The sequence below is a fragment of the Cetorhinus maximus genome, unplaced genomic scaffold, assembly GCF_964194155.1.
Source record: "Cetorhinus maximus unplaced genomic scaffold, sCetMax3.hap1.1 HAP1_SCAFFOLD_389, whole genome shotgun sequence".
NCBI lineage: Eukaryota > Metazoa > Chordata > Chondrichthyes > Lamniformes > Cetorhinidae > Cetorhinus > Cetorhinus maximus.
In genome coordinates this window covers 306732-332500 of record NW_027596335.1, presented here as the reverse complement: position 1 = coordinate 332500, position 25769 = coordinate 306732, and the positions used below count along the sequence as shown (strand labels likewise).

At 54.2% G+C, this 25769-nt stretch overlaps 2 protein-coding genes across 2 annotated transcripts in view; one reads left to right on the top strand and one right to left on the bottom strand.

Annotated features, from left to right (window-relative positions):
• Nucleotides 1-811, bottom strand: part of LOC144673581 (metalloproteinase inhibitor 4-like) — a 17809-nt gene extending 16998 nt beyond the window's left edge. The window contains exon 1 of the mRNA XM_078535334.1: nt 746-811. The gene's annotated coding sequence lies outside the window, so the exon portion shown is untranslated. The remainder of the gene's footprint in view (nt 1-745) is intronic.
• LOC144673579 (synapsin-2-like) overlaps nt 1-25769 on the top strand; it is a 322886-nt gene that overhangs the window by 51152 nt on the left and 245965 nt on the right. The window contains exons 6-7 of the mRNA XM_078535332.1: nt 23045-23107; nt 24792-24934. Of these exons, the coding sequence (XP_078391458.1) occupies nt 23045-23107; nt 24792-24934 (206 nt within the window). The remainder of the gene's footprint in view (nt 1-23044; nt 23108-24791; nt 24935-25769) is intronic.

Genomic DNA, 25769 nt, shown 5'->3' with positions numbered 1-25769 from the left:
AGTATCAATCCCCAAACTAATCCCACTGCCCCGCTCTCTCCCCATAGCCCTGTATCAATCCCCAAACTAATCCCACTGCCCCACTCTCTCCCCACAGCCCAGTATCAATCCCCAAACTAATCCCACTGTCCCGCTCTCTCCCCATAGCCCTGTATCAATCCCAAACTAATCCCACTGTCCCGCTCTCTCCCCATAGCCCTGTATCAACCCCCAAACTAATCCCACTGCCCCGCTCTCTCCCCATAGCCCTGTATCATTCCCCAAACTAATCCCACTGTCCCGCTCTCTCCCAATAGCCCTGTATCAATCCTAAACTAATCCCACTGTTCCGCTCTCTCCCCATAGCCCTGTATCAATCCAAAACTAATCCCACTGACCCGCTCTCTCCCCATAGCCCTGTATCAATCCCCAAACTAATCCCACTGCCCCGCTCTCTCCCCATAGCCCTGTATCAATCCCCAAACTAATCCCACTGCCCCGCTCTCTCCCCATAGCCCTGTATCAATCCCCAAACTAATCCCACTGCCCCGCTCTCTCTGCCGGTGTGAAAGCTGCTGTTGAAGTGTTGAACTCCTGGGTGCTGAGTGCTGCTTGTCTGTCACTGAAGCAGTAAACGCTCATGTTCAGCCAGAGGCTGCAGACTTAAACACACACACAGACACAGGCACACACAGACGCAGACACAGACACACACAGCAGCTGCAGGTCCACACATGGGGCCAGCCTCTGGATCGAAAGGGCTTACCTCAGCAGTCTGGAATCTTTGCTCCTGTTGTGCTGATCTCTCTGCTGCCGACAGGCTTTATATATATATATATATAGAGCATCAACCCTCAGGCCCCTCCCCACCGGGTAGCCTCTGAGGACCAACCACATCCTTGACTCAGGGATGATGTCATGAGACCACATCCCCTGCCCCCGCAGCGCCTTCTCCCCACCCCCCCCCACCACCACCGAGCTCCCCCTCCCTGAACCACACACAAATCCCCCCCCCCCAACCAAAACAAGTCTCCCACCGGCCACCCTGGGTCCCCATCGATGAGATATCCCTACCCCCCCCAGCCCCCCCGAGAGACTCTTGAACGTCACAGCGTCTGCATGGGGAAGGCAAGTTGCAAAATTCCCAGTTCTACGCCATGCTAGCTGCCCAGGGGTTGGCGGTGGGGGCGGGGGGGGGGGCGGAAAAGAGAGGAGGGAGCACCGGAGAGAGCCAACGCTCGTGACCTTCGACCCCCGCCAACCCCACACCCCACCCCTCCCCCCCCCACAACCGCCAGCCCCCTCCATGTTTGATGGGGACGGTGTAGAGGGAGCTTTACTCTGTATCTAACCCCGTGCTGTACCTGTCCTGGGAGTGTTTGATGGGGACGGTGTAGAGGGAGCTTTACTCTGTATCTAACCCCGTGCTGTACCTGTCCTGGGAGTGTTTGATGGGGACAGTGTAGAGGGTGCTTTACTCTGTATCTAACCCCGTGCTGTACCTGTCCTGGGAGTGTTTGATGGGGGACGGTGTAGAGGGAGCTTTACTCTGTATCTAACCCCGTGCTGTACCTGTCCTGGGAGTGTTTGATGGGGACAGTGTAGAGGGTGCTTTACTCTGTATCTAACCCCATGCTGTACCTGTCCTGGGAGTATTTGATGGGGACAGTGTAGAGGGTGCTTTACTCTGTATCTAACCCTGTGCTGTACCTGTCCTGGGGGTGTTTGATGGGGACAGTGTACAGGGTACTTTACTCTGTATCTATCCCCGTGCTGTACCTGTCCTGGGAGTGTTTGATGCGGCAGTGTAGAGGGAGCTTTACTCTGTATCTAACCCCGTGCTGTACCAGTCCTGGGAGTGTTTGATGGGGACAGTGTAGAGGGAGCTTTACTCTGTATCTAACCCCGTGCTGTACCTGTCCTGGGAGTGTTTGATGGGGACGGTGTAGAGGGAGCTTTACTCTGTATCTAACCCCGTGCTGTACCAGTCCTGGGAGTGTTTGATGGGGACAGTGTAGAGGGAGCTTTACTCTGTATCTAACCCCGTGCTGTACCCACTCTTATTACAAGAAATGTTTACCTCACTGTACCCTCACTGTTGTGACATAGGAGGTGCGATGGCTAAGTTAGATTGTGCGCAGCAAGATTGCACAGGAAACAACAAGATAATTTTCGCAGATTGTCTCTGTTTCTCCTTATGCTCTGTGTGGGGTAAATATTGACCTGGGAACTACCGCTCAGTCCCTGTCCCTTCTCTCCCAACACTTCTCCCAGACTTGGCCTCAGATCATATATCTGCTTAGGCTGCAGACGCGAGGGTGGCTTTCACGTTTTATTCGAAAGATGCCACCTTTGTCAGCTGCAAAACTCAAGAAGCTCGACACCGTCCAGGACAAAGCAGCCCCCGCTTAATTGGCACCCCATCCACAAACATTCACTCCCTCCACCACCGACGCACAGGGGCAGCAGTGTGTGTACCATCTACAAGATGCACTGCAGCAACTTGCCAAGGCTCCTTCGACAGCGCCGCCCAAACCCACCACCTCTACCACCTAGAAGGACAAGGGCAGCAGACACATGGGGAACACCCACCACCTGCAAGTTCCCCCTCCGAGCCCCTCACCATCCCGACTTGGAAAATATATCGGCCGTTCCTTCACTGTCGCTGGGTCAAAATCCTGGAACTCCCTCCCTAACAGCGCGGTGGGTGTACCTACACCACACGGGGACTGCAGCGGCTCAAGAAGGCGGCTCACCCACCACCTCAAGGGCAATTAGGGATGGGCAATAAATGCTGGGCCCAGGCAGCGACGCCCACATCTCGTGAATGAATTAAAAATGTGTGAAGCTCCCTCAGCGCTGACCCTCCGACAGTGCGGCGCTCCCTCAGCACTGACCCTCCGACAGTGCGGCGCTCCCTCAGCACTGACCCTCCGACAGTGCGGCGCTCCCTCAGCACTGACCCTCCGACAGTGCGGCGCTCCCTCGGCGCTGACCCTCCGACAGTGCGGCGCTCCCTCAGCACTGACCCTCCGACAGTGCGGCTCTCCCTCAGCACTGACCCTCGGAATGTGTGGAATTCACGGACTGCTTGCTCCTGGACCATGTGTCGGGCCTGGCTAATCGAGCCGACCTGTCTTGAGTGGGTCCCGAACCCACAACTTTCTGAATCAGGAGTGAGAGAGTGAAAAGGCCCAAAATATTTTGAAAAGCAAACCACTGAACTTGAAAATAGATTCTCATGATGGAAATTGTCCTCCATGCCTTTCTTGCCTTGAGGTTTGGTGGTTTCCATGTGGTGAAACACAGTTGGACTTATATCCCACGCAGATTCCAAAAATGACCAGAATGATTTCACATTTTCTGGGCAAAAATATAATGGAAAACAGACAAATTGCTCTGGGTGACCTCTTCCCTTTGCTGTTCCTTGCCACTCCCTATTGGGCCTATAGTCAAGGCTGAAGCCTGGAGACTCGTCTGGCCTTTGTCTTGTGAACTCCCTGAGTGTACAGGATCTGAAAGGCCAACGAATGGGCCAGGTTTCAAGCTCCTGGCCCAATTAAGGTAACTCCAACTTGCCTCACACTTTTTTGCTGCACCCATCGCTCCACCGTGTCCCTCAATCCCCACCGTCTCCCCGTATCCCTCAATTCCCACCTTCTCCCCGTATCCCTCAATCCCCACCTTCTCCCCGTATCCCTCAATCCCCACCTTCTCCCCGTATCCCTCAATCCCCACCTTCTCCCCGTATCCCTCAATCCCCACCTTCTCCCCGTATCCCTCAATCCCCACCTTCTCCCCGTATCCCTCAATCCCCACCTTCTCCCCGTATCCCTCAATCCCCACCTTCTCCCCGTATCCCTCAATCCCCACCTCCTCCCCGTATCCCTCAATCCCCACCTTCTCCCCGTATCCCTCAAACCCCACCTTCTCCCCGTATCCCTCAATCCCCACCTTCTCCCCGTATCCCTCAAGCCCCACCTTCTCCCCGTATCCCTCAATCCCCACCTTCTCCCCGTATCCCTCAGTCCCAATCCCCATCATCTCCCCGTATCCCTCAGTCCCAATCCCCACCTTCTCCCCGTATCCCTCAGTCCCAATCCCCACCTTCTCCCCGTATCCCTCAGCCCCAATCTCCACCATCTCCCCGTATCCCTCAGTCCCAATCCCCACCTTCTCCCCGTATCCCTCAGTCCCAATCCCCACCGTCTCCCCGTATCTCTCAATCCCCACCTTCTCCCCATATCCCTCAGTCCCAATCCCCACCTTCTCCCCGTATCCCTCAGTCCCAATCCCCACCTTCTTCCCATATCCCTCAGTCCCAATCCCCACCTTCTCTCCATATCCGTCAGTCCCAATCCCCACCTTCTCTCCGTATCCCTCAATCCCCACCTTCTCCCCGTATCCCTCAATCCCCACCTTCTCCCCGTATCCCTCAATCCCCACCTTCTCCCCGTATCCCTCAATCCCCACCTTCTCCCCGTATCCCTCAATCCCCACCTTCTCCCCGTATCCCTCAATCCCCACCTCCTCCCCGTATCCCTCAATCCCCACCTCCTCCCCGTATCCCTCAATCCTCACCTCCTCCCCGTATCCCTCAATCCCCACCTTCTCCCCGTATCCCTCAATCCCCACCTCCTCCCCGTATCCCTCAATCCCCACCTTCTCCCCGTATCCCTCAATCCCCACCTTCTCCCCGTATCCCTCAATCCCCACCTTCTCCCCGTATCCCTCAATCCCCACCCTCTCCCCGTATCCCTCAATCCCCACCTTCTCCCCGTATCCCTCAATCCCCACCTTCTCCCCGTATCCCTCAATCCCCACCCTCTCCCCGTATCCCTCAATCCCCACCTTCTCCCCGTATCCCTCAATCCCCACCTTCTCCCCATATCCCTCAGTCCCAATCCCCACCATCTCCCCGTATCCCTCAGTTCCAATCCCCACCACCTCCCCGTATCCCTCAGCCCCAATCCCCACCTTCTCCCCGTAACCCTCAATCCCAATCCCCACCTTCTCCCCGTATCCCTCAATCCCAATCCCCACCATCTCCCCGTATCCCTCAGTCCCATCCCCACCTTCTCTCCATATCCGTCAGTCCCAATCCACACCATCTCCCCGTATCCCTCAGTCCCAATCCCCAACTTCTCCCCATATCCCTCAATCCCAATCCCCACCTTCTCCCCGTATCCCTCAGTCCCAATGCCCCCCTTCTCTCCTTATCCGTCAGTCCCAATCCCCACCTTCTCCCCGTATCCCTCAGTCCCAATCCCCACCTTCTTCCCGTATCCCTCAGTCCCAATCCCCACCATCTCCCTGTATCCCTCAGTCCCAATCCCCACCTTCTCTCCGTATCCGTCAGTCCCAATCCCCACCTTCTCCCCGTATCCCTCAGTCCCAATCCCCACCGTCTCCCCGTATCTCTCAATCCCCACCTTCTCCCCATATCCCTCAGTCCCAATCCCCAACTTCTCCCCATATCCCTCAATCCCAATCCCCACCTTCTCCCCGTATCCCTCAGTCCCAATCCCCACCTTCTTCCCATATCCCTCAGTCCCAATCCCCACCTTCTCTCCATATCCGTCAGTCCCAATCCCCACCTTCTCTCCGTATCCCTCAATCCCCACCTTCTCCCCGTATCCCTCAATCCCCACCTTCTCCCCGTATCCCTCAATCCCCACCTTCTCCCCGTATCCCTCAATCCCCACCTTCTCCCCGTATCCCTCAATCCCCACCTTCTCCCCGTATCCCTCAATCCCCACCTTCTCCCCGTATCCCTCAATCCCACCTTCTCCCCGTATCCCTCAATCCCCACCTTCTCCCCGTACCCCTCAATCCCCACCTTCTCCCCGTATCCCTCAATCCCCACCTTCTCCCCGTATCCCTCAATCCCCACCTTCTCCCCGTATCCCTCAATCCCCACCTTCTCCCCGTACCCCTCAATCCCCACCTTCTCCCCGTATCCCTCAATCCCCACCATCTCCCCGTATCCCTCAATCCCCACCTACTTACGCTCTCCCCAGCCGCTTGGGGTCCAATCTCTGCTCCCCGCCCTCCACCCGCTCTCCCCAACCCCTGGGAACTCTCTCCAGACCCGGCCGCCACACCCCATTCTCAGCGACGTTCAGGACCTCTGGCCCTGGCTCGACCAGGTGGTCCATGGGCCTCTCTCTGACCGTCCGCACGATACAAGCGCCAGTTTCTGCTGGGGTGCCGCGGCAATTCAAGAGTTAACAATGGAGGTGGCTATAACCCAGCATGCATTGCACTCCCGCAAGCCCTCTATCAAAGCCGTTGACTGCCCCACCCCCCGCTCCCATGGTTGACCATTGGCCCATGCCGAGGCTGCTGGGATATCCCTGTCACCATGGCTGCCCCTCGCTTGACCTCCTGCTCCAGACAAGCGGACGGGTGCAGACCGGTGATACGTGGTCCCGATGTTCACCCACCTCTTCCCTCAGGCGACCCCCCCTCCACCAGCCCAGCACTGTACCTGGTGAGGCCCGGCTGGTGACTGGCCAGCAGGAGGTAGACCGCAGGCTGCGAGAGCGCAGTCATCGTGGCCCTCGCTTTGCTCATTGTGTTGGCGCCGTTTCATGTGCGCAGACACCAGGCGGTCCCGGTCAGTAAGCGCAGTGACCCTCGCACCCCTGCTTCCAGCCACCAGCATCCTAAGGCTATCTCCCTCTCTCTCTCTTTCCCTTGCTTTCTCCCCATCTCTCTCTCTCTCCCCCTCACAATCTCTCTCTCTCTCTCCCTCTCTGTCTCTCTTCCTCTCTCTCTCTCTCTCTCTTCCTCTCTCTCTCTCTTCCTCTCTCTCTCTCGTCCTCTCTCTCTCTCTGTCTCTCCCTCTCTGCCTCTCTGTCTCTCTCTCTCTCCTCCCTCCCTCTCTCTGTCTCTCTCCCTCTCCCTCTCGGACTCACTCTCTCTCTGTCTCTCTTCCTCTCTCTCTCTCTCTCTCTCTGTCTCTCCCTCTCTGTCTCTCTTTCTCTCTCTCTCTCCTCCCTCCCTCTCTCTGTCTCTCTCCCTCTCCCTCTCGGACTCACTCTCTCTCTGTCTCTCGTTTTCCCTCTCTCTCTTTCCCTTGCTGTCTCCCCATCTCTCTCTCTCCCCCCTCACAATCTCTCTCTCTCTCTCCCACTCTGTCTCTCTCTCTCTCTCTCTCTCTGTCTCTCTCTCTCTCTGTCTCTCGCCCTCTCCCTCTCGCACTCACTCTCTCTCTCTGTCTCTCGCCCTCTCCCTCTCGCACTCACTCTCTCTCTCTGTCTCTCGTTCTCTCTCTCTCTCTGTCTCTCTTTCTCTCTCTCCCTTTTCCTTCCTTCCCCACTCTCTGTCCCTCTTTTCCCCTCTCGACTGCTAACTGCGTAACCCTCGGTCATGATCTGCCTTTCATTCTCCTTCTCCCTCTCCCCCTTTCCATCTCCCTCTGTCTCTCTCCATTTCTCTCTGCCTTTCTCTTTTCTGCTCCGTCTCTGTCTCTCCGCCCCCTCTCTCTGCCATCCTCTCAACGTCTCACTCTTTCACACCCTCACCCTGTCTCTCTTTCTCTGCCTGCCTCTCTCTCAGTCTCTTTCGCTCTCCCTCACTCTCTCTCCCTCTATCTGCCTTCCTCCCTATCTCTTTCACTCAATCTCCCATTCTCTATTTGTTTGACTGTCCCTTGCCCTCTCACACTCTCTCTCTTTCTCTCAATTCCTCTCCCAAAATCTATCTCATTCTCTCCTTATATTTCCGTTGCTCCATCTGTCCCTCCATTTCTATCTGTCACACTCACCCTCCCTGTATCTCTCTGCAACTTTCTTTCAAGGCCCCTCTCCCACTCAGTTGCTTGGAATACGGGAATCTCATATTCTTCGTATAAACCCCCCCGAACCCCCTGATTAGATTCCAGTCTGTAACTCACTCCCGGGTATCTGTTATTCTATATATAAACCACCCGAACTCCTCGATTGGATTCCAGTCTGTAACTCACACCCGGGTATCTGTTATTCTATATATAAACCCCCCGAACCCCTCGATTAGATTCCAGTCTGTAACTCACTCCCGGGTATCTGTTATTCTATATATAAACCACCCCGAACCCCTCGATTAGATTCCAGTCTGTAACTCACTCCCGGGTATCTGTTATTCTATATATAAACCCCCCCGAACCCCTCGATTAGATTCCAGTCTGTAACTCACTCCCGGGTATCTGTTATTCTATATATAAACCCACCCCGAACCCCTCGATTAGATTCCAGTCTGTAACTCACTCCCGGGTATCTGTTATTCTATATATAAACCACCCCGAACCCCTCGATTAGATTCCAGTCTGTAACTCACTCCCGGGCATCTGTTATTCTATATATAAAGCCCCCCCGAACCCCTCGATTAGATTCCAGTCTGTAACTCACTCCCGGGTATCTGTTATTCTATATATAAACCCCCCGAACCCCTCGATTAGATTCCAGTCTGTAACTCACTCCCGGGTATCTGTTATTCTATATATAAACCACCCGAACCCCTCGATTAGATTCCAGTCTGTAACTCACTCCCGGGTATCTGTTATTCTATATATAACCCCAACCGAACACCTCGATTAGATTCCAGTCTGTAACTCACTCCTGGGTATCTGTTATTCTATATATAAACCACCCCGAACCCCTCGATTAGATTCCAGTCTGTAACTCACTCCCGGGTATCTGTTATTCTATATATAAACCCCCCGAACCCCTCGATTAGATTCCAGTCTGTAACTCAGTCCCGGGTATCTGTTATTCTATATATAAACCACCCGAACTCCTCGATTGGATTCCAGTCTGCAACTCACTCCTGAGTATCTGTTATTCTATATATAAACCACCCCGAACCCCTCGATTAGATTCCAGTCTGTAACTCACTCCCGGGCATCTGTTATTCTATATATAAAGCCCCCCCGAACCCCTCGATTAGATTCCAGTCTGTAACTCACTCCCGGGTATCTGTTATTCTATATATAAACCCCCCGAACCCCTCGATTAGATTCCAGTCTGTAACTCACTCCCGGGTATCTGTTATTCTATATATAAACCCCCCCGAACCCCTCGATTAGATTCCAGTCTGTAACTCACTCCCGGGAATCTGTTATTCTATATATAAACCCCCCGAACCCCTCGATTAGATTCCAGTCTGTAACTCACTCCCGGGTATCTGTTATTCTGTATATAAACCCCCCCGAACCCCTCGATTAGATTCCAGTCTGTAACTCACTCCCGGGTATCTGTTATTCTATATATAAACCACCCGAACCCCTCGATTAGATTCCAGTCTGTAACTCACTCCCGGGTATCTGTTATTCTATATATAAACCACCCCGAACCCCTCGATTAGATTCCAGTCTGCAACTCACTCCCGGGTATCTGTTATTCTATATATAAACCCCCACCGAACCCCTCGATTAGATTCCAGTCTGTAACTCACTCCCGGGTATCTGTTATTCTATATATAAACCCCCCGAACCCCTCGATTAGATTCCAGTCTGTAACTCACTCCCGGGTATCTGTTATTCTATATATAAACCCCCCCGAAACCCTCGATTAGATTCCAGTCTGCAACTCACTCCCGGGTATCTGTTATTCTATATATAAACCACCCGAACCCCTCGATTAGATTCCTGTCTGTAACTCACCCCCGGGTATCTGTTATTCTATATATAAATCCCCCCGAACCCCTCGATTAGATTCCAGTCTGTAACTCACTCCCGGGTATCTGTTATTCTATATATAAACCCCCACCGAACCCCTTGATTAGATTCCAGTCTGTAACTCACTCCCGGGTATCTGTTATTCTATATATAAACCCCCCGAACCCCTCGATTAGATTCCAGTCTGTAACTCACTCCCGGGTATCTGTTATTCTATATATAAACCCCCCCGAACCCCTCGATTAGATTCCAGTCTGCAACTCACTCCCGGGTATCTGTTATTCTATATATAAACCCCCACCGAACCTCTCGATTAGATTCCAGTCTGTAACTCACTCCCGGGTATCTGTTATTCTATATATAAACCCCCCGAACCCCTCGATTAGATTCCAGTCTGTAACTCACTCCCGGGTATCTGTTATTCTATATATAAACCCCCCCGAAACCCTCGATTAGATTCCAGTCTGTAACTCACTCCCGGGTACCTGTTATTCTATATATAAACCCCCACCGAACCCCTCGATTAGATTCCAGTCTGTAACTCACCCCCGGGTATCTGTTATTCTATATATAAACCCCCCCGAACCCCTCGATTAGATTCCAGTCTGTAACTCACTCCCGGGTATCTGTTATTCTATATATAAACCACCCGAACCCCTCGATTAGATTCCTGTCTGTAACTCACCCCCGGGTATCTGTTATTCTATATATAAATCCCCCCGAACCCCTCGATTAGATTCCAGTCTGCAACTCACTCCCGGGTATCTGTTACTCTATATATAAACCACCCCGAACCCCTCGATTAGATTCCAGTCTGTAACTCACTCCCGGGTATCTGTTATTCTATATATAAACCCCCCGAACCCCTCGATTAGAGTCCAGTCTGTAACACACTCCCGGGTATCTGTTATTCTATATATAAATCCCCCGAACCCCTCGATTAGATTCCAGTCTGTAACTCACTCCCGGGTATCTGTTATTCTATATATAAACCACCCCGAACCCCTCGATTAGATTCCAGTCTGCAACTCACTCCCTGTATTCATTATGCTATATAGAAATTTTCCAGCCCCTCCATTGGACGTTGCTCTTTCAAGGACACTGGTTGCGAGAGATTCAATTATTTTGTTCCAAATTGAGAACAAGATCGGGAGGAGTTCATAATTCCGGGGACTGTGGTCTCAGATTGAGGGAAAAGTTCCAGAAATTTGACAATTGCAGCCTTTGTGTGTGTAAATTAAGACCTTTGTTTTTCAACTGATTCCATTACACTCATGCTCTGTCTTGTTCTTAAGAGCACCCATTGTTTCTTCTGGACCGCTTCCCATGTTCCACCCACCGGAATCTTCAGCTCTCCCAAAACCCTGCAAAATCCCCTGTTCGAAACGCGACGAATCCCGTTGACCCACTGGTATCTAACCCCGTGCTGCCCTTCTCCTGGGAGTGTTTACTGGGGACAGTGTAGAGTGAGTTTTACTCTGTATCTAACCCCGTGCTGTACCTGTCCTGGGAGTGTTTGATGGGGACAGTGTAGAGGGAGCTTTACTCTGTATCTAACCCTGTGCTGTACCTGTCCTGGGAGGTTTTAATGGGGGCAGTGTAGAGGGAGCTTTACACTGTAACTAACATTGAGCTGTGCCTGTCCTGGGAGTATTTGATGTGGACAGTGTAGAGGGAGTTTTACTCTGTTTCTAACCCTGTGCTGTACCTGTCCTGGGAGTGTTTGATGGCGACAGTGTAGAGGGAGCTTTACTCTGTATCTAACCCCGTGCTGTACTTGTCCTTGGAGTGTTTGATGGGGACAGTGTAGAGGGAGCTTTACTCTGTATCTAACCCCGTGCTGTACCTGTCCTGGGAGTGTTTGATGGGGACGGTGTAGAGGGAGCTTTACTCTGTATCTAACCCCGTGCTGTACCTGTCCTGGGAATGTTTGATGGGGACGGTGTAGAGGGAGCTTTACTCTGCACCTTACCCCGTGTTGTACCTGTCTTGGGATTGTTTGATGGGGACAGTGTAGAGCGAGCTTTACTCAATATCTAACCCCGTGCTGTACCTGTCCTGAGAATGTTTGATGGTGACAGTGAAGGTGGAGCTTTACTCTATATCTAACCTTGTGCTGTACCTGTCCTGGGAATGTTTGATGGGGCCAATGTAGAGGGAGCTTTACTCTGCATGTAACCCCGTGCTGTACCTGTCCTGGGAGTGTTTGATGGGGACAGTGTCGAGAGAGCTTTACTCTGTATCTAACCCCATGCTGTACCTGTCCTGGGAGTGTTTGATGGGGACAGTGTAGAGGGAGCTTTACTCTGTATCTAACCCCGTGCTGTACCTATCCTGTGAGTGTTTGATGGGGACAGTGTAGAGGGAGCTTTACTCTGTATCTAACCCCGTGCTGTACCTGTCCTGGGTTTGTATGACGGGGTCGGTGTAGAGGGAGCTTTACTCTGTAGCTAACACCGTGCTGTACCTGTCCTGCGAGTGTTTGATGGGACAGTGTAGAGATAGCTTTACTCTGTATCTAACCCCGTGCTGTACCGGTCCTGGGAGTGTTTGATGGGGACGGTGTAGAGGGAGCTCTACTCTGTATCTAACCCAGTGCTGTACCTGTCCTGGGAGTTTTTGATGGGGACGGTGTAGAGGGAGCTTGATTCTGTATCTAACCCCGTGCTGTACCTGTCCTGGGAGTGTTTAACGGGGACAGTGCAGAGGGAGCTTTACTCTGTAACTAACCTTGAGCTGTACCTGTCCTGGGAGTGTTTGATGGGGACAGTGTAGAGGATGCTTTACTCTGTATCTAACCCCATGCTGTACCTGTCCTGGGAGTGTTTCATGGGGACAGTGTAGAGGGAGCTTTACTCTGTATCTAACCCCGTGCTGTACCTGTCCTGGGAGTGTTTGATGGGGACGGTGTAGAGGGAGCTTTACTCTGTATCTAACCCCGCGCTGTACCTGTCCTGGGAGTGTTGGATGGGGAGGGTGTAGAGGGAGCTTTACTCTGTATCTAACCCCGTGCTGTACCTGTCCTGGGAGTGTTTGATGGGGACGGTGTAGAGGGAGCTTTACCCTGTATCTAACCCCGTCCTGTGCCTGTCGTGGGAGTGTTTGATGGGGACGGTGTAGAGGTAGCTTTACTCTGTATCTAACCCAGTGCTGTACCTGTCCTTGGAGTGTTTGATGGGGACGGTGTAGAGGGAGCTTTATTCTGTCTCTAACCCCGTGCTGTACCTGTCCTGGGAGTGTTTAACGGGGACAGTGCAGAGGGAGCTTTACTCTGTAACTAACCTTGAGCTGTACCTGTCCTGGGAGTGTTTGATGGGGACGGTGTATAGGGAGCTTTACTCTGTATCTAACCCCGTGCTGTACCTGTCCTGGGAGTGTTTGATGGGGACGGTGTAGAGGGAGCTTTACTCTGTATCTAACCCCGTGCTGTAGCTGTCCTGCGAGTGTTTGATGGGGACATTGTAGAGGGAGCTTTACTCTGTATCTAACCCATGCTATACCTGTCCTGGGACTGTTTGATGGGGACAGTGTAGAGGGAGCTTTACTCAATATCTAACCCCGTGCTGTACCTGTCCTGAGAATGTTTGATGGTGACAGTGAAGGTGGAGCTTTACTCTGTATCTAACCTTGTGCTGTACCTGTCCTCGGAGTGTTTGATGGGGCCAGTGTAGAGGGAGCTTTACTCTGTATCTAACCCCGTGCTGTACCTGTCCTGCGAGTGTTTGATGGGACAGTGTAGAGGGAGCTTTACTCTGTATCTAACCCCGTGCTGTACCTGCCCTGGGAGTGTTTGATGGGGACGGTGTAGAGGGAGCTTTACTCTGTATCTAACCCCGTCGTGTACCTGTCGTGGGAGTGTTTGATGGGGACGGTGTAGAGGGAGCTTTACTCTGTATCTAACCCCGTCGTGTACCTGTCGTGGGAGTGTTTGATGGGGACGGTGTAGAGGGAGCTTTACTCTGTATCTAACCCCGTCGTGTACCTGTCCTGGGAGTGTTTGATGGGGACGGTGTTGAAGGAGCTTTACTCTGTATCGAACCCCGTGATGTACCTGTCCTGGAAGTGTTTGATGGGTAGAGTGTAGAGGGAGCTTTACTCTGTATCTAACCCCGTGATGTACCTGTCGTGGGAGTGTTTGACGGGGACAGTGTAGAGGGAACTTTACTCTGTATCTCACCCCGTGCTGTACCTGTCCTGGAAGTGTTTGATGGGGACATTGTAGAGGGTATTTACTCTGTATCTCACCCTGTGCTGTACCTGTCCTGGGAGTGTTTGATGGGGACAGTGTAGAGGGAGCTTTACTCTGTATCTAACCCCGTGATTTACCTGTCCTGGAAGTGTTTGATGGGGACATTGTAGAGGGTATTTACTCTGTATCTCACCCTGTGCTGTACCTGTCCTGGGAGTGTTTGATGGGGACAGTGTAGAGGGAGCTTTACTCTGTATCTAACCCCGTGATGTACCTGTCCTGGGAGTGTTTGATGGGGAAGGTGTAGAGGGAGCTTTATTCTTTATCTCACCCCATGCTGTACCTGTCTTGTGAGTGTTTGGTGGGGACAGTGTAGTGGGAGCTTTACTCTGTATCTAACCCCTTGCTGTCCCTGTCCTGGGAGTGTTTGATGGGGACGGTGTAGAGGGAGCTTTACTCTGTATCTAACCCCGTGCTGTACCTGTCCTGGGAGTGTTTGATGGGGACAGTGTAGAGGGACCTTTACCCTGTATCTAACCCCGTACTGTACCTGTCCTGAGAGTGTTTGATGGGGACAGTGTAGAGGGAGCTTTACTCTGTATGTAACCCCGTGCTGTACCTGCCCTGGGAGTGTTTGATGGGTCAGTGTAGAGGGAGCTTTACTCTGTATCTAACCGCGTGCTGTAGCTATGCTGGGAGTGTTTGTTGGGGACGGTGTTGAAGGAGCTTTAGTCTGTATCTAACCCCGTCATGTACCTGTCCTGGAATTGTTTGATGGGTACGGTGTAGAGGGAGCTTTACTCTATATCTAACACCGTGCTGTACCTGTCCTGAGAGTGTTTGACGGGGACAGTGTAGAGGGAAATTTACTCTGTATCTAACCCATGCTATACCTGTCCTGGGACTGTTTGATGGGGACAGTGTAGAGGGAGCTTTACTCAATATCTAACCCCGTGCTGTACCTGTCCTGAGAATGTTTGATGGTGACAGTGAAGCTGGAGCTTTACTCTGTATCTAACCTTGTGCTGTACCTGTCCTCGGAGTGTTTGATGGGGCCAGTGTAGAGGGAGCTTTACTCTGTATCTAACCCCGTGCTGTACCTGTCCTGGGACTGTTTGATGGGGACAGTGCAGAGGGAGCTTTACTCAGTATCTAACCCCGTGCTGTACCTATCCTGTGAGTGTTTGATGGGGACGGTGTAGACAGAGTTTTACTCTGTAACTAACCCCGTGCTGTACCAGTCCTGGGTTTGTACGACGGGGTCGGTGTAGAGGGAGCTTTACTCTGTATCTAACCCCGTGCTGTACCTGTCCTGCGAGTGTTTGATGGGACAGTGTAGAGGGAGCTTTACTCTGTATCTAACCCCGTGCTGTACCGGTCCTGGGAGTGTTTGATGGGGACGGTGTAGAGGGAGCTTTACTCTGTATCTAACCTCGTGCTGTACCTGTCCTGGGAGTGTTTGACGGGGACGGTGTAGAGGGAGCTTTATTCTGTATCTAACCCCGTGCTGTACCTGCCCTGGGAGTGTTTGATGGGGACGGTGTAGAGGGAGCTTTACTCTGTATCTAACCCCGTCGTGTACCTGTCGTGGAAGTGTTTGATGGGGACGGTGTAGAGGGAGCTTTACTCTGTATCTAACCCCGTCGTGTACCTGTCGTGGGAGTGTTTGATGGGGACGGTGTAGAGGGAGCTTTACTCTGTATCTAACCCCGTCGTGTACCTGTCCTGGGAGTGTTTGATGGGGACGGTGTTGAAGGAGCTTTACTCTGTATCGAACCCCGTGATGTACCTGTCCTGGAAGTGTTTGATGGGTACAGTGTAGAGGGAGCTTTACTCTGTATCTAACCCCGTGATGTACCTGTCGTGGGAGTGTTTGACGGGGACAGTGTAGAGGGAACTTTACTCTGTATCTCACCCCGTGCTGTACCTGTCCTGGGAGTGTTTGATGGGGACGGTGTAGAGGGAGCTTTACTCTGTAACTAACCCCGTGCTGTACCTGTCCTGGGAGTGTTTGATGGGTACAGTGTAGAGGGAGCTTTACTCTGTATCTAACCCCGTGATTTACCTGTCCTGGAAGTGTTTGATGGGGACATTGTAGAGGGTATTTACTCTGTATCTCACCCTGTGCTGTACCTGTCCTGGGAGTGTTTGATGGGGACAGTGTAGAGGGAGCTTTACTCTGTATCTAACCCCGTGATGTACCTGTCCTGGGAGTGTTTGATGGGGAAGGTGTAGAGGGAGCTTTATTCTTTATCTCACCCCATGCTGTACCTGTCTTGTGAGTGTTTGGTGGGGACAGTGTAGTGGGAGCTTTACTCTGTATCTAACCCCTTGCTGTCCCTGTCCTGGGAGTGTTTGATGGGGACGGTGTAGAGGGAGTTTTACTCTGTATCTAACCCCGTGCTGTACCTGTCCTGGGAGTGTTTGATGGGGACAGTGTAGAGGGACCTTTACCCTGTATCTAACCCCGTACTGTACCTGTCCTGAGAGTGTTTGATGGGGACAGTGTAGAGGGAGCTTTACTCTGTATGTAACCCCGTGCTGTACCTGCCCTGGGAGTGTTTGATGGGTCAGTGTAGAGGGAGCTTTACTCTGTATCTAACCGCGTGCTGTAGCTATCCTGGGAGTGTTTGTTGGGGACGGTGTTGAAGGAGCTTTAGTCTGTATCTAACCCCGTCATGTACCTGTCCTGGAATTGTTTGATGGGTACGGTGTAGAGGGAGCTTTACTCTATATCTAACACCGTGCTGTACCTGTCCTGAGAGTGTTTGACGGGGACAGTGTAGGGGGAACTTTACTCTGTATCTCACCCCGTGCTGTACCTGTCCTGGGAGTGTTTGATGGGGACGGTGTAGAGGGAGCTTTACTCTGTAACTAACCCCGTGCTGTACCTGTCCTGGGAGTGTTTGATGGGTACAGTGTAGAGGGAGCTTTACTCTGTATCTAACCCCGTGATTTACCTGTCCTGGAAGTGTTTGATGGGGACATTGTAGAGGGTATTTACTCTGTATCTCACCCTGTGCTGTACCTGTCCTGGGAGTGTTTGATGGGGACAGTGTAGAGGGAGCTTTACTCTGTATCTAACCCCGTGATGTACCTGTCCTGGGAGTGTTTGATGGGGACGGTGTAGAGGGAGCTTTATTCTTTATCTCACCCCATGCTGTACCTGTCTTGTGAGTGTTTGGTGGGGACAGTGTAGTGGGAGCTTTACTCTGTATCTAACCCCTTGCTGTCCCTGTCCTGGGAGTGTTTGATGGGGACGGTGTAGAGGGAGCCTTACTCTGTATCTAACCCCGTGCTGTACCTGTCCTGGGAGTGTTTGATGGGGACAGTGTAGAGGGACCTTTACCCTGTATCTAACCCCGTACTGTACCTGTCCTGAGAGTGTTTGATGGGGACAGTGTAGAGGGAGCTTTACTCTGTATCTAACCCCGTGCTGTACCTGCCCTGGGAGTGTTTGATGGGTCAGTGTAGAGGGAGCTTTACTCTGTATCTAACCCCGTGCTGTAGCTATCCTGGGAGTGTTTGTTGGGGACGGTGTTGAAGGAGCTTTAGTCTGTATCTAACCCCGTCATGTACCTGTCCTGGAATTGTTTGATGGGTACGGTGTAGAGGGAGCTTTACTCTATATCTAACACCGTGCTGTACCTGTCCTGAGAGTGTTTGACGGGGACGGTGTAGAGGGAGCTTTACTCTGTATCTAACCCCGTTCTGTCCCTGTCCTGGGAGTGTTTGACGGGGACGGTGTAGAGGGAGCTTTACTCTGTATCTAACCCCGTGCTGTACCTGTCCTTGGGAGCGTCTGACGGGGACAGTGTAGAGGGAGCTTTACTCTGTCTGTAAGCCCGTGCTGTACCTGTCCTGGGAGTGTTTGACGGGACCACGAAGGCTTTTCGCCTGCAGACTATCCCTCCCTCTGCGTGTTGACTGTGTTATTTCTCGGAGGAAGTGTATGGATGGGGCAATCAATGAATTTCCGGACTCCTCTGACTCAGCTCTGGCTAGCCAAAGGAAGCTTTATCTTTCAGCCTCACACATCACCCTGAAATACTTCATCCGCCTCTTGCAGTTTTGGCTCTGTGCTTTGCCGGATGAAGTGATATAATTTGAACTGGAGATTAGCTGCAGGAATGTCAGATCAGAATTCCTGGCATTTCCTGCTCTGGAGCCTGTCTGGCACCTTGTACAGTAGCTCTCGAACTTGCCGCACACCCTCTGGTATCCCAGCGTCCAACTGGACCGAGTCAGGATAACATTGGAATGCCCAGCAGGTGGAGTCCATTCGGTCCCTCGGTCCTGCTGCCCCATTTAAGAAGATCGTGGCTGACCTGATTGTGGCCTGAACTCCGCTTTCCGGCCCACCAACCCAATAACCCTCGACCCCACCCCTCGTCGATGAGAAATCTCTCACCAAGAAGTTGGTACCCAGATGCAGCGAGTGATTGGGACGGCAAATGGAAAGTTGTCCTTTATTGCGAGGGGAGTATAAGAATCGGGAAGTCTTGCTACAACTGGACAGGGCGTTGGTGAGGACGCTCCTGGGGCACTGTGGACAGTTCTGGTCCCCTCACTTCAGGAGGGACAGACTCGCATCGGAAGCCGTTCAGAGAAGGTTCACTCGGCCGATTCCTGGGACGAAGGGGGTTTGTCTGATGAGGAGAGGTTGAGCAGGTTGGGCCTCTACCCATTGGAGTTTAGAAGAATGAGAGGTGATCTTATCGAAACATATCAGATTCTGAGGGGAGGGGGTTTGACAGGGTGGATGCTGAGGGGATGTTTCCCCCCTCCCCTCTCGTCGGGGGGAATCTAGAACGAGGGGAGGGGGGGCACAGTTTCAGAATGAGGGGTCTCCCATTGAAGACGGAGATGAGGAGGAATTTTTTCTCTCAGAGGGTGGTCAGTCTGTGGAATTCTCTCCCCCCCCAGAGAGCAGTGGGGGCCGGGTCACTGAATATATTCAAGGCCGAGTGAGACAGATTTCTGATCGGCGAGGGGAGTCGAGGGTTATGAGGGGGGGGGACGGACAGGAAAGTGAAGTTGAGGAACAATCAGATCAGCCACGATCTTATGGAATGGGAGAGCAGGCTGGAGGGGCCGAATGGCCTCCCCCCGCTCCGATTTTGGATGCCCCCCATCTCGCCATCGCGTCTTTGGCCAAACACCTCAAAACTCCGTGCCCTCCGTGTTCGCTGTCTCTTGCCACGTTCACCCACCCTACCCACCCAGGACGGCACTTGCTAGGATTCTACAGGGCCCCGTATCTAAGTAGCCCCCACCACCCGTCGCAGTGCCCGTCAGCAGTGGGGCCGAGCCTTCACCACCCCCACCCCCTCCCAAATGGCCCTGGCCGGACACTCAGCCCAGGGGGCAACGAGGGAGGGGGGTAAAAGAGCTGGCGTTGCCCCTGCCAATGCCCGTGTGCCCCGCGGAAGAAGAGGGGCAAGAAATGTGTCGACATTTTCACACGTGCAATGCAATTTGTACCTTGCTGGTCGGAGAGGGGGTGGGTGAATTCTCCAGGCTAGGGTGGGGTGGTGGGGAGGCGAGAGAGAGAGAGAGAGAGGAAGCAGCGAGGCTTGTACATTAGGGGAAGGGTGTCAGGCTGGTGTGGAAACCCAGAGGGGGTGGGCGGGGAGGAGGTCAAGGCGAGGACAACACGCAAGGAGGGAGCCGAGGGAGAGGACAGCACGAACTGTCGGCGCCAAGGGAGGGGGAGGCTGCAGACTCTGGCAAGGGGGAGAGGGTCAAATCAGGGACAGGATATCCATGTCACAGTTGACCACCCGCCGACCGGTCCTGGCCCGGGGCCACTGTCAGACAGATTGTCGGCACGGCTTGGGGGGGTCAGGCCTGAGCGCACGGAGCTGTGGGGGTGGGTGTTGAGGGGGGCTGAATGGCCCCTCTCCCCGGAGTGAGAGGGCTCGGGGGGACGGGGATGCGCCAGGCTCCCATTTCATTCCCTGTCGCCTGTCCGTAGCATTTGACAGCGGAGGCGGAGTGGGGTGGGGTGGGATTCAGCCCCTCAGGAACAATCTGACCCACCTCCGCGTCGTGGGAGCACGAAGCAACTAATCCCACTGCCCCGCTCTCTCCCCATAGCCCTGTATCAATCCCCAAACTAATCCCACTGCCCCGCTCTCTCCCCATAGCCCTGTATCAATCCCCAAACTAATCCCACTGCCCCGCTCTCTCCCCATAGCCCTGTATCAATCCCCAAACTAATCCCACTGCCCCGCTCTCTCCCCATAGCCCTGTATCAATCCCCAAACTAATCCCACTGCCCCGCTCTCTCCCCATAGCCCTGTATCAATCCCCAAACTAATCCCACTGCCCCGCTCTCTCCCCATAGCCCTGTATCAATCCCCAAACTAATCCCACTGCCCCGCTCTCTCCCCATAGCCCTGTATCAATCCCCAAACTAATCCCACTGCCCCGCTCTCTCCCCATAGCCCTGTATCAATCCCCAAACTAATCCCACTGTCCCGCTCTCTCCCCATAGCCCTGTATCAATCCCCAAACTAATCCCACTGCCCCGCTCTCTCCCCATAGCCCTGTATCAATCCCCAAACTAATCCCACTGCCCCGCTCTCTCCCCATAGCCCTGTATCAATCCCCAAACTAATCCCACTGCCCCGCTCTCTCCCCATAGCCCTGTATCAATCCCCAAACTAATCCCACTGCCCCGCTCTCTCCCCATAGCCCTGTATCAATCCCCAAACTAATCCCACTGCCCCGCTCTCTCCCCATAGCCCTGTATCAATCCCCAAACTAATCCCACTGCCCCGCTCTCTCCCTATAGCCCTGTATCAATCCCAAACTAATCCCACTGCCCCGCTCTCTCCCCATAGCCCTGTATCAATCCCAAACTAATCCCACTCTCCCACACTCTCCCCATAGCCCTGTATCAATCCCCAAACTAATCCCACTGCCCCACTCTCTCCCCATAGCCCTGTATCAATCCTCAAACTAATCCCACTGTCCCACTCTCTCCCCATAGCCCTGTATCAATCCCCAAACTAATCCCACTGCCCCACTCTCTCCCCATAGCCCTGTATCAATCCCAAACTAATCCCACTGCCCCGCTCTCTCCCCATAGCCCTGTATCAATCCCAAACTAATCCCACTGTCCCGCTCTCTCCCCATAGCCCTGTATCAATCCCCAAACTAATCCCACTGCCCCTCTCTCTCCCCATATCCCTGTATCAATCCCAAACTAATCCCACTGCCCCACTCTCTCCCCATATCCCTGTATCAATCCCCAAACTAATCCCATTGCCCCGCTCTCTCCCCATAGCCCTGTATCAATCCCCAAACTAATCCCACTGCCCCGCTCTCTCCCCATAGCCCTGTATCAATCCCCAAACTAATCCCACTGTCCCGCTCTCTCCCCATAGCCCTGTATCAATCCCCAAACTAATCCCACTGCCCCGCTCTCTCCCCATAGCCCTGTATCAATCCCCAAACTAATCCCACTGCCCCACTCTCTCCCCATAGCCCTGTATCAATCCCCAAACTAATCCCACTGCCCCGCTCTCTCCCCATAGCCCTGTATCAAGATTGCCACTTGCTTCCTCCACCACCGACGCACAGGGGCAGCAGTGTGTGTGTACCATCTACAAGATGCACTGCAGCAACTCGCCAAGGCTCCTTCGACAGCGCCGCCCAAACCCACCACCTCTACCACCTAGAAGGACAAGGGCAGCAGACACATGGGGAACACCCACCACCTGCAAGTTCCCCTCCGAGCCACTCACCATCCCGACTTGGAAATATATCGGCCGTTCCTTCACTGTCGCTGGGTCAAAATCCTGGGAACTCCCTCCCTAACAGCGCCGTGGTTGTACCTACACCACACGGGACAAAATCCTGGAACTCCCTCCCTAACAGCGCGGTGGGTGTACCTACACCACACGGGGACTGCAGCGGCTCAAGAAGGCGGCTCACCCCCACCTTCTCAAGGGGGCAATTAGGGATGGGCAAAAAATGCTGGGCCCGGCCAGCGACGCCCACATGCCCCCAATAATTAGAAAGTTTTTAAAGTTTGGCAGCACTTTTCTCTACATTATGACATCACAAAGTACTTAATTGCCAAAGAAATAGTTATTATTGGATATGTGGCCACTTTGCACACAGCAAGATCCCAAAAACTGCAATGTGAACGTGATCAGCTTGGTAACATAGCCTCTGGGATAAATATCAATCCAGGGAGATCTCCCCAGCACCCAAACTCTTTTTCCAAGAGCGGCTGTGGGATATATCAGTCAAACTGTGAGGGCAGAGCCGGGGGGGCATTCAACTTTAACGTTTCCCCCCGAAATAGGGGTCCACCGACAGTGCGGCGCTCCCTCAGCACTGACCCTCCGACAGTGCGGCGCTCCCTCAGCACTGACCCTCCGACAGTGCGGCGCTCCCTCAGCACTGACCCTCCCACAGTGCGGCGCTCCCTCAGCGCTGACCCTCCGACAGTGCGGCGCTCCCTCAGCACTGACCCTCCCACAGTGCGGCGCTCCCTCAGCGCTGACCCTCCGACAGTGCGGCGCTCCCTCAGCACTGACCCTCCCACAGTGCGGCGCTCCCTCAGCACTGACCCTCCGACAGTGCGGCGCTCCCCCAGCACTGACCCTCCCACAGTGCGGCGCTCCCTCAGTACTGACCCTCCGACAGTGGGGCGCTCCCTCAGCGCTGACCCTCCGACAGTGCGGTGCTCCCTCGGCGCTGACCCTCCGACAGTGCGGCGCTCTCTAAGCACTGACCCTCTGACAGTGCGGCTCTCCCTCAGCACTGACCCTCCGACAGTGCGGCGCTCCCTCAGCACTGACCCTCCGACAGTGCGGCGCTCCCTCAGCACTGACCCTCCGACAGTGCGGCGCTCCCTCAGTACTGACCCTCCGACAGTTCGGCGCTCCCTCAGCACTGACCCTCCGACAGTGCGGCGCTCCCTCAGCACTGACCATCCGACAGCGCGGCGCTCCCTCAGCACTGACCCTCCGACAGCGCGTCGCTCCCTCAGCACTGACCCTCCGACAGTGCGGCGCTCCCTCAGCACTGACCCTCCGACAGCGCGTCGCTCCCTCAGCACTGGGAGACGGGCGAGTGTCGGGGCTGGATTATGGGGCTGGTGTCTCTCACCCTCTGGCGTTACTGCAGGCGGGATTGTGTTTGGGACAGGCGACCAATTGTATTCCCAAATCACCGCTAATGGCTTCTTCCTTTTGCAGCTGACAACTTCAAGATTCCCGGTGGTCGTGAAAATGGGACATGCTTACTCTGGAATGGGCAAGGTAAGGAATTGTGTGACCGACCAATGGGTTCGCTGGGGTACGGATTGAATAATGTCAGAGTGTCTGAAACTCCCACCGCAATGCCTCTGGTGGGCAGAGGTGTCAACTGCACCGTGACAGTTCATTGTCCGGGAAATGTTTACATAGGGATTTACAATGATGCCTGTCGTCTAACCAAGGTACCATGGAATGATGTCACCAAATATATGACTTTGGTAAAAAATACAATTCCAGAACGCCAACAACTGTGGCCCTGTTTCTGTGTGACTGACTGACCCCTCGATAGGGCAGCCCTGTCAGTGTCTGATTGACAGACCCCTCAATAGGGCAGCCCTGTCACCGTCTGACTGACCCGTCGACAGTGCGGCCCTGTCAGTGTCTGGCTGACTGACCCCTCGAGAGTGCGGCCCTGTCAGTGTCTGGCTGACTGACCCCTCGAGAGTGCGGCCCTGTCAGTGTCTGGCTGACTGACGCCTCGACAGTGCGGCCATGTCACTCTGTGACTGACTGACCCGTCGACAGTGCGGCCCTGTCACTGTGTGACTGACTGACCCCTCGACAGTGCGCCCCTCTCACTGACTGACCGAATGACCCGTCGACAGTGCGGCCCTGTCACTGTCTGACTGACTGACCCCTCGACAGTGCGGCCCTGTCACTGTCTGACTGACTGACCCCTCGACAGTGCGGCCCTGTCACTGTCTGACTGACTGACCCCTCGACAGTGCGGCCCTGTCACTGTCTGACCGACTGACCCCTCGACAGTGCGGCCCTGTCACTGTGTTACTGACTGACCCGTCGATAGTGCGGCCCTCTCACTGTGTTACTGACTGACCCCTCAACAGTGCAGTCCTGTCACTGTCTGACTGACTGACCCCTCGACAGTGCGGCCCTGTCACTGTCTGACTGACTGACCCCTCGACAGTGCGGCCCTGTCACTGTGTGACTGACTGACCCGTCGACAGTGCGGCTCTGTCGCTGTGTGACTGACCCCTCGACAGTGCGGCCCTGTCACTGTGTGACTGACCCCTCGACAGTGCGGCCCTGTCACTGTGTGACTGACTGACCCCTCGACAGTGCGGCCCTGTCACTGTGTGACTGAATGACCCCTCGACAGTGCGGCCCTGTCACTGTGTGACTGACTGACCCCTCGACAGTGCGGCCCTGTCACTGTGTGACTGACCCCTCGACAGTGCGGCCCTGTCACTGTCTGACTGACTGACCCCTCGACAGTGTGGCCCTGTCACTGTGTCACTGACTGACCCGTCGACAGTTCGGCCCTGTCACTGTCTGACCGAATGACCCGTCGACAGTGCGGCCCTGTCACTGTGTGACTGACTGACCCCTCGACAGTGCGGCCCTGTCACTGTCTGACTGACCCCTCGACAGTGCGGCCCTGTCACTGTCTGACTGACTGACCCCTCGACAGTGTGGCCCTGTCACTGTGTCACTGACTGACCCGTCGACAGTTCGGCCCTGTCACTGTCTGACCGAATGACCCGTCGACAGTGCGGCCCTGTCAGAGACCGAGCTCTCAGTCTGTCCTGTCGTATTGAACGTGCTCTTGGATGGTTGTTGCTATGGACGATATTCAGCCCTGTTCTCTCCTCTTTCGTCCCTCTGCCCTTCACCTCTCACCCCTTCGCCCCACCACCCCCCCCCTTCGGCCTTGTCTCCCGGTCTGCAGGTCAAGGTTGACGACCATTACGATTTCCAGGACATCGCCAGCGTGGTGGCCCTGACCAAGACCTACGCCACCACCGAGCCTTTCATCGACGCCAAGTACGACCTCCGCATCCAGAAAATTGGCAACAATTACAAGGCCTACATGTAAGTCAGGGAGCGGCCCTGGGGTCAGAGGGCACTGCCGGGGTCGCGGGGCAGCCCCGGGGGTCGGAGGGCATCTCTGGGGTCAGAGAGAAGCCCTGGGGTCGTGGGGAAGCCCGGAATCGGTGGGGAGGGGGCGGTGGTGGTGTCTGCCCTGAGGTCGGAGGTCAGCCCCGGGGTCAAATGGCATCTCTGGGGTCAGAGAGAAGCCCTGGGGTCGGAGGTCGCCAGGGCCGGAAGGCTGTTGGGGTTGGGAGCTGGGTGGAGGGGGAAATCCCTGATTTGGGGACGATCCCAGGGTCAGGGAGGGTGGTGCACAGACCCAGGGAGGGGGAGCGAATTGTCATTCACTCCCACGCATTCTCCGGCCTTCAGTGGACACGCGGTGTAAGCTGTTGCGTGTGGGAATCTTTCCATAGGTGCCGATACATTTCATCGTTACCAGTCAGAGAGTGACAGGGTTTTTAATCTGGCCTCAGGGAGAGATGGAGCCAACATGGTGGCTGGAGTTAAGATACAGATCAGCCATAATCTCAACCAATAGTCGAACAGGCATGAGGGACTGAATGGCCTCCTCCTGTTCCTGTGTCCCTCTTCTTCCTCTCTGCCTCTCTCTCTCTCTCCCCATCTCTCTCACTCTCTCTCCTCATCTCTTTCTCATACTCTCTCTCCCCATCTCACTCTCTCTCTCTCCCCATCTCTCTCTCACTCTTTCCCTCTCCCCATATCTCTCCCTCTCCCATCCCTCTCTCACTCTCTCCCTCTCCCCATCTCTCTCTCACTCTCTCCCTCTCTCACTCTCTCCCTCTCTCACTCTCTCCCTCTCTCTCTCCATCTC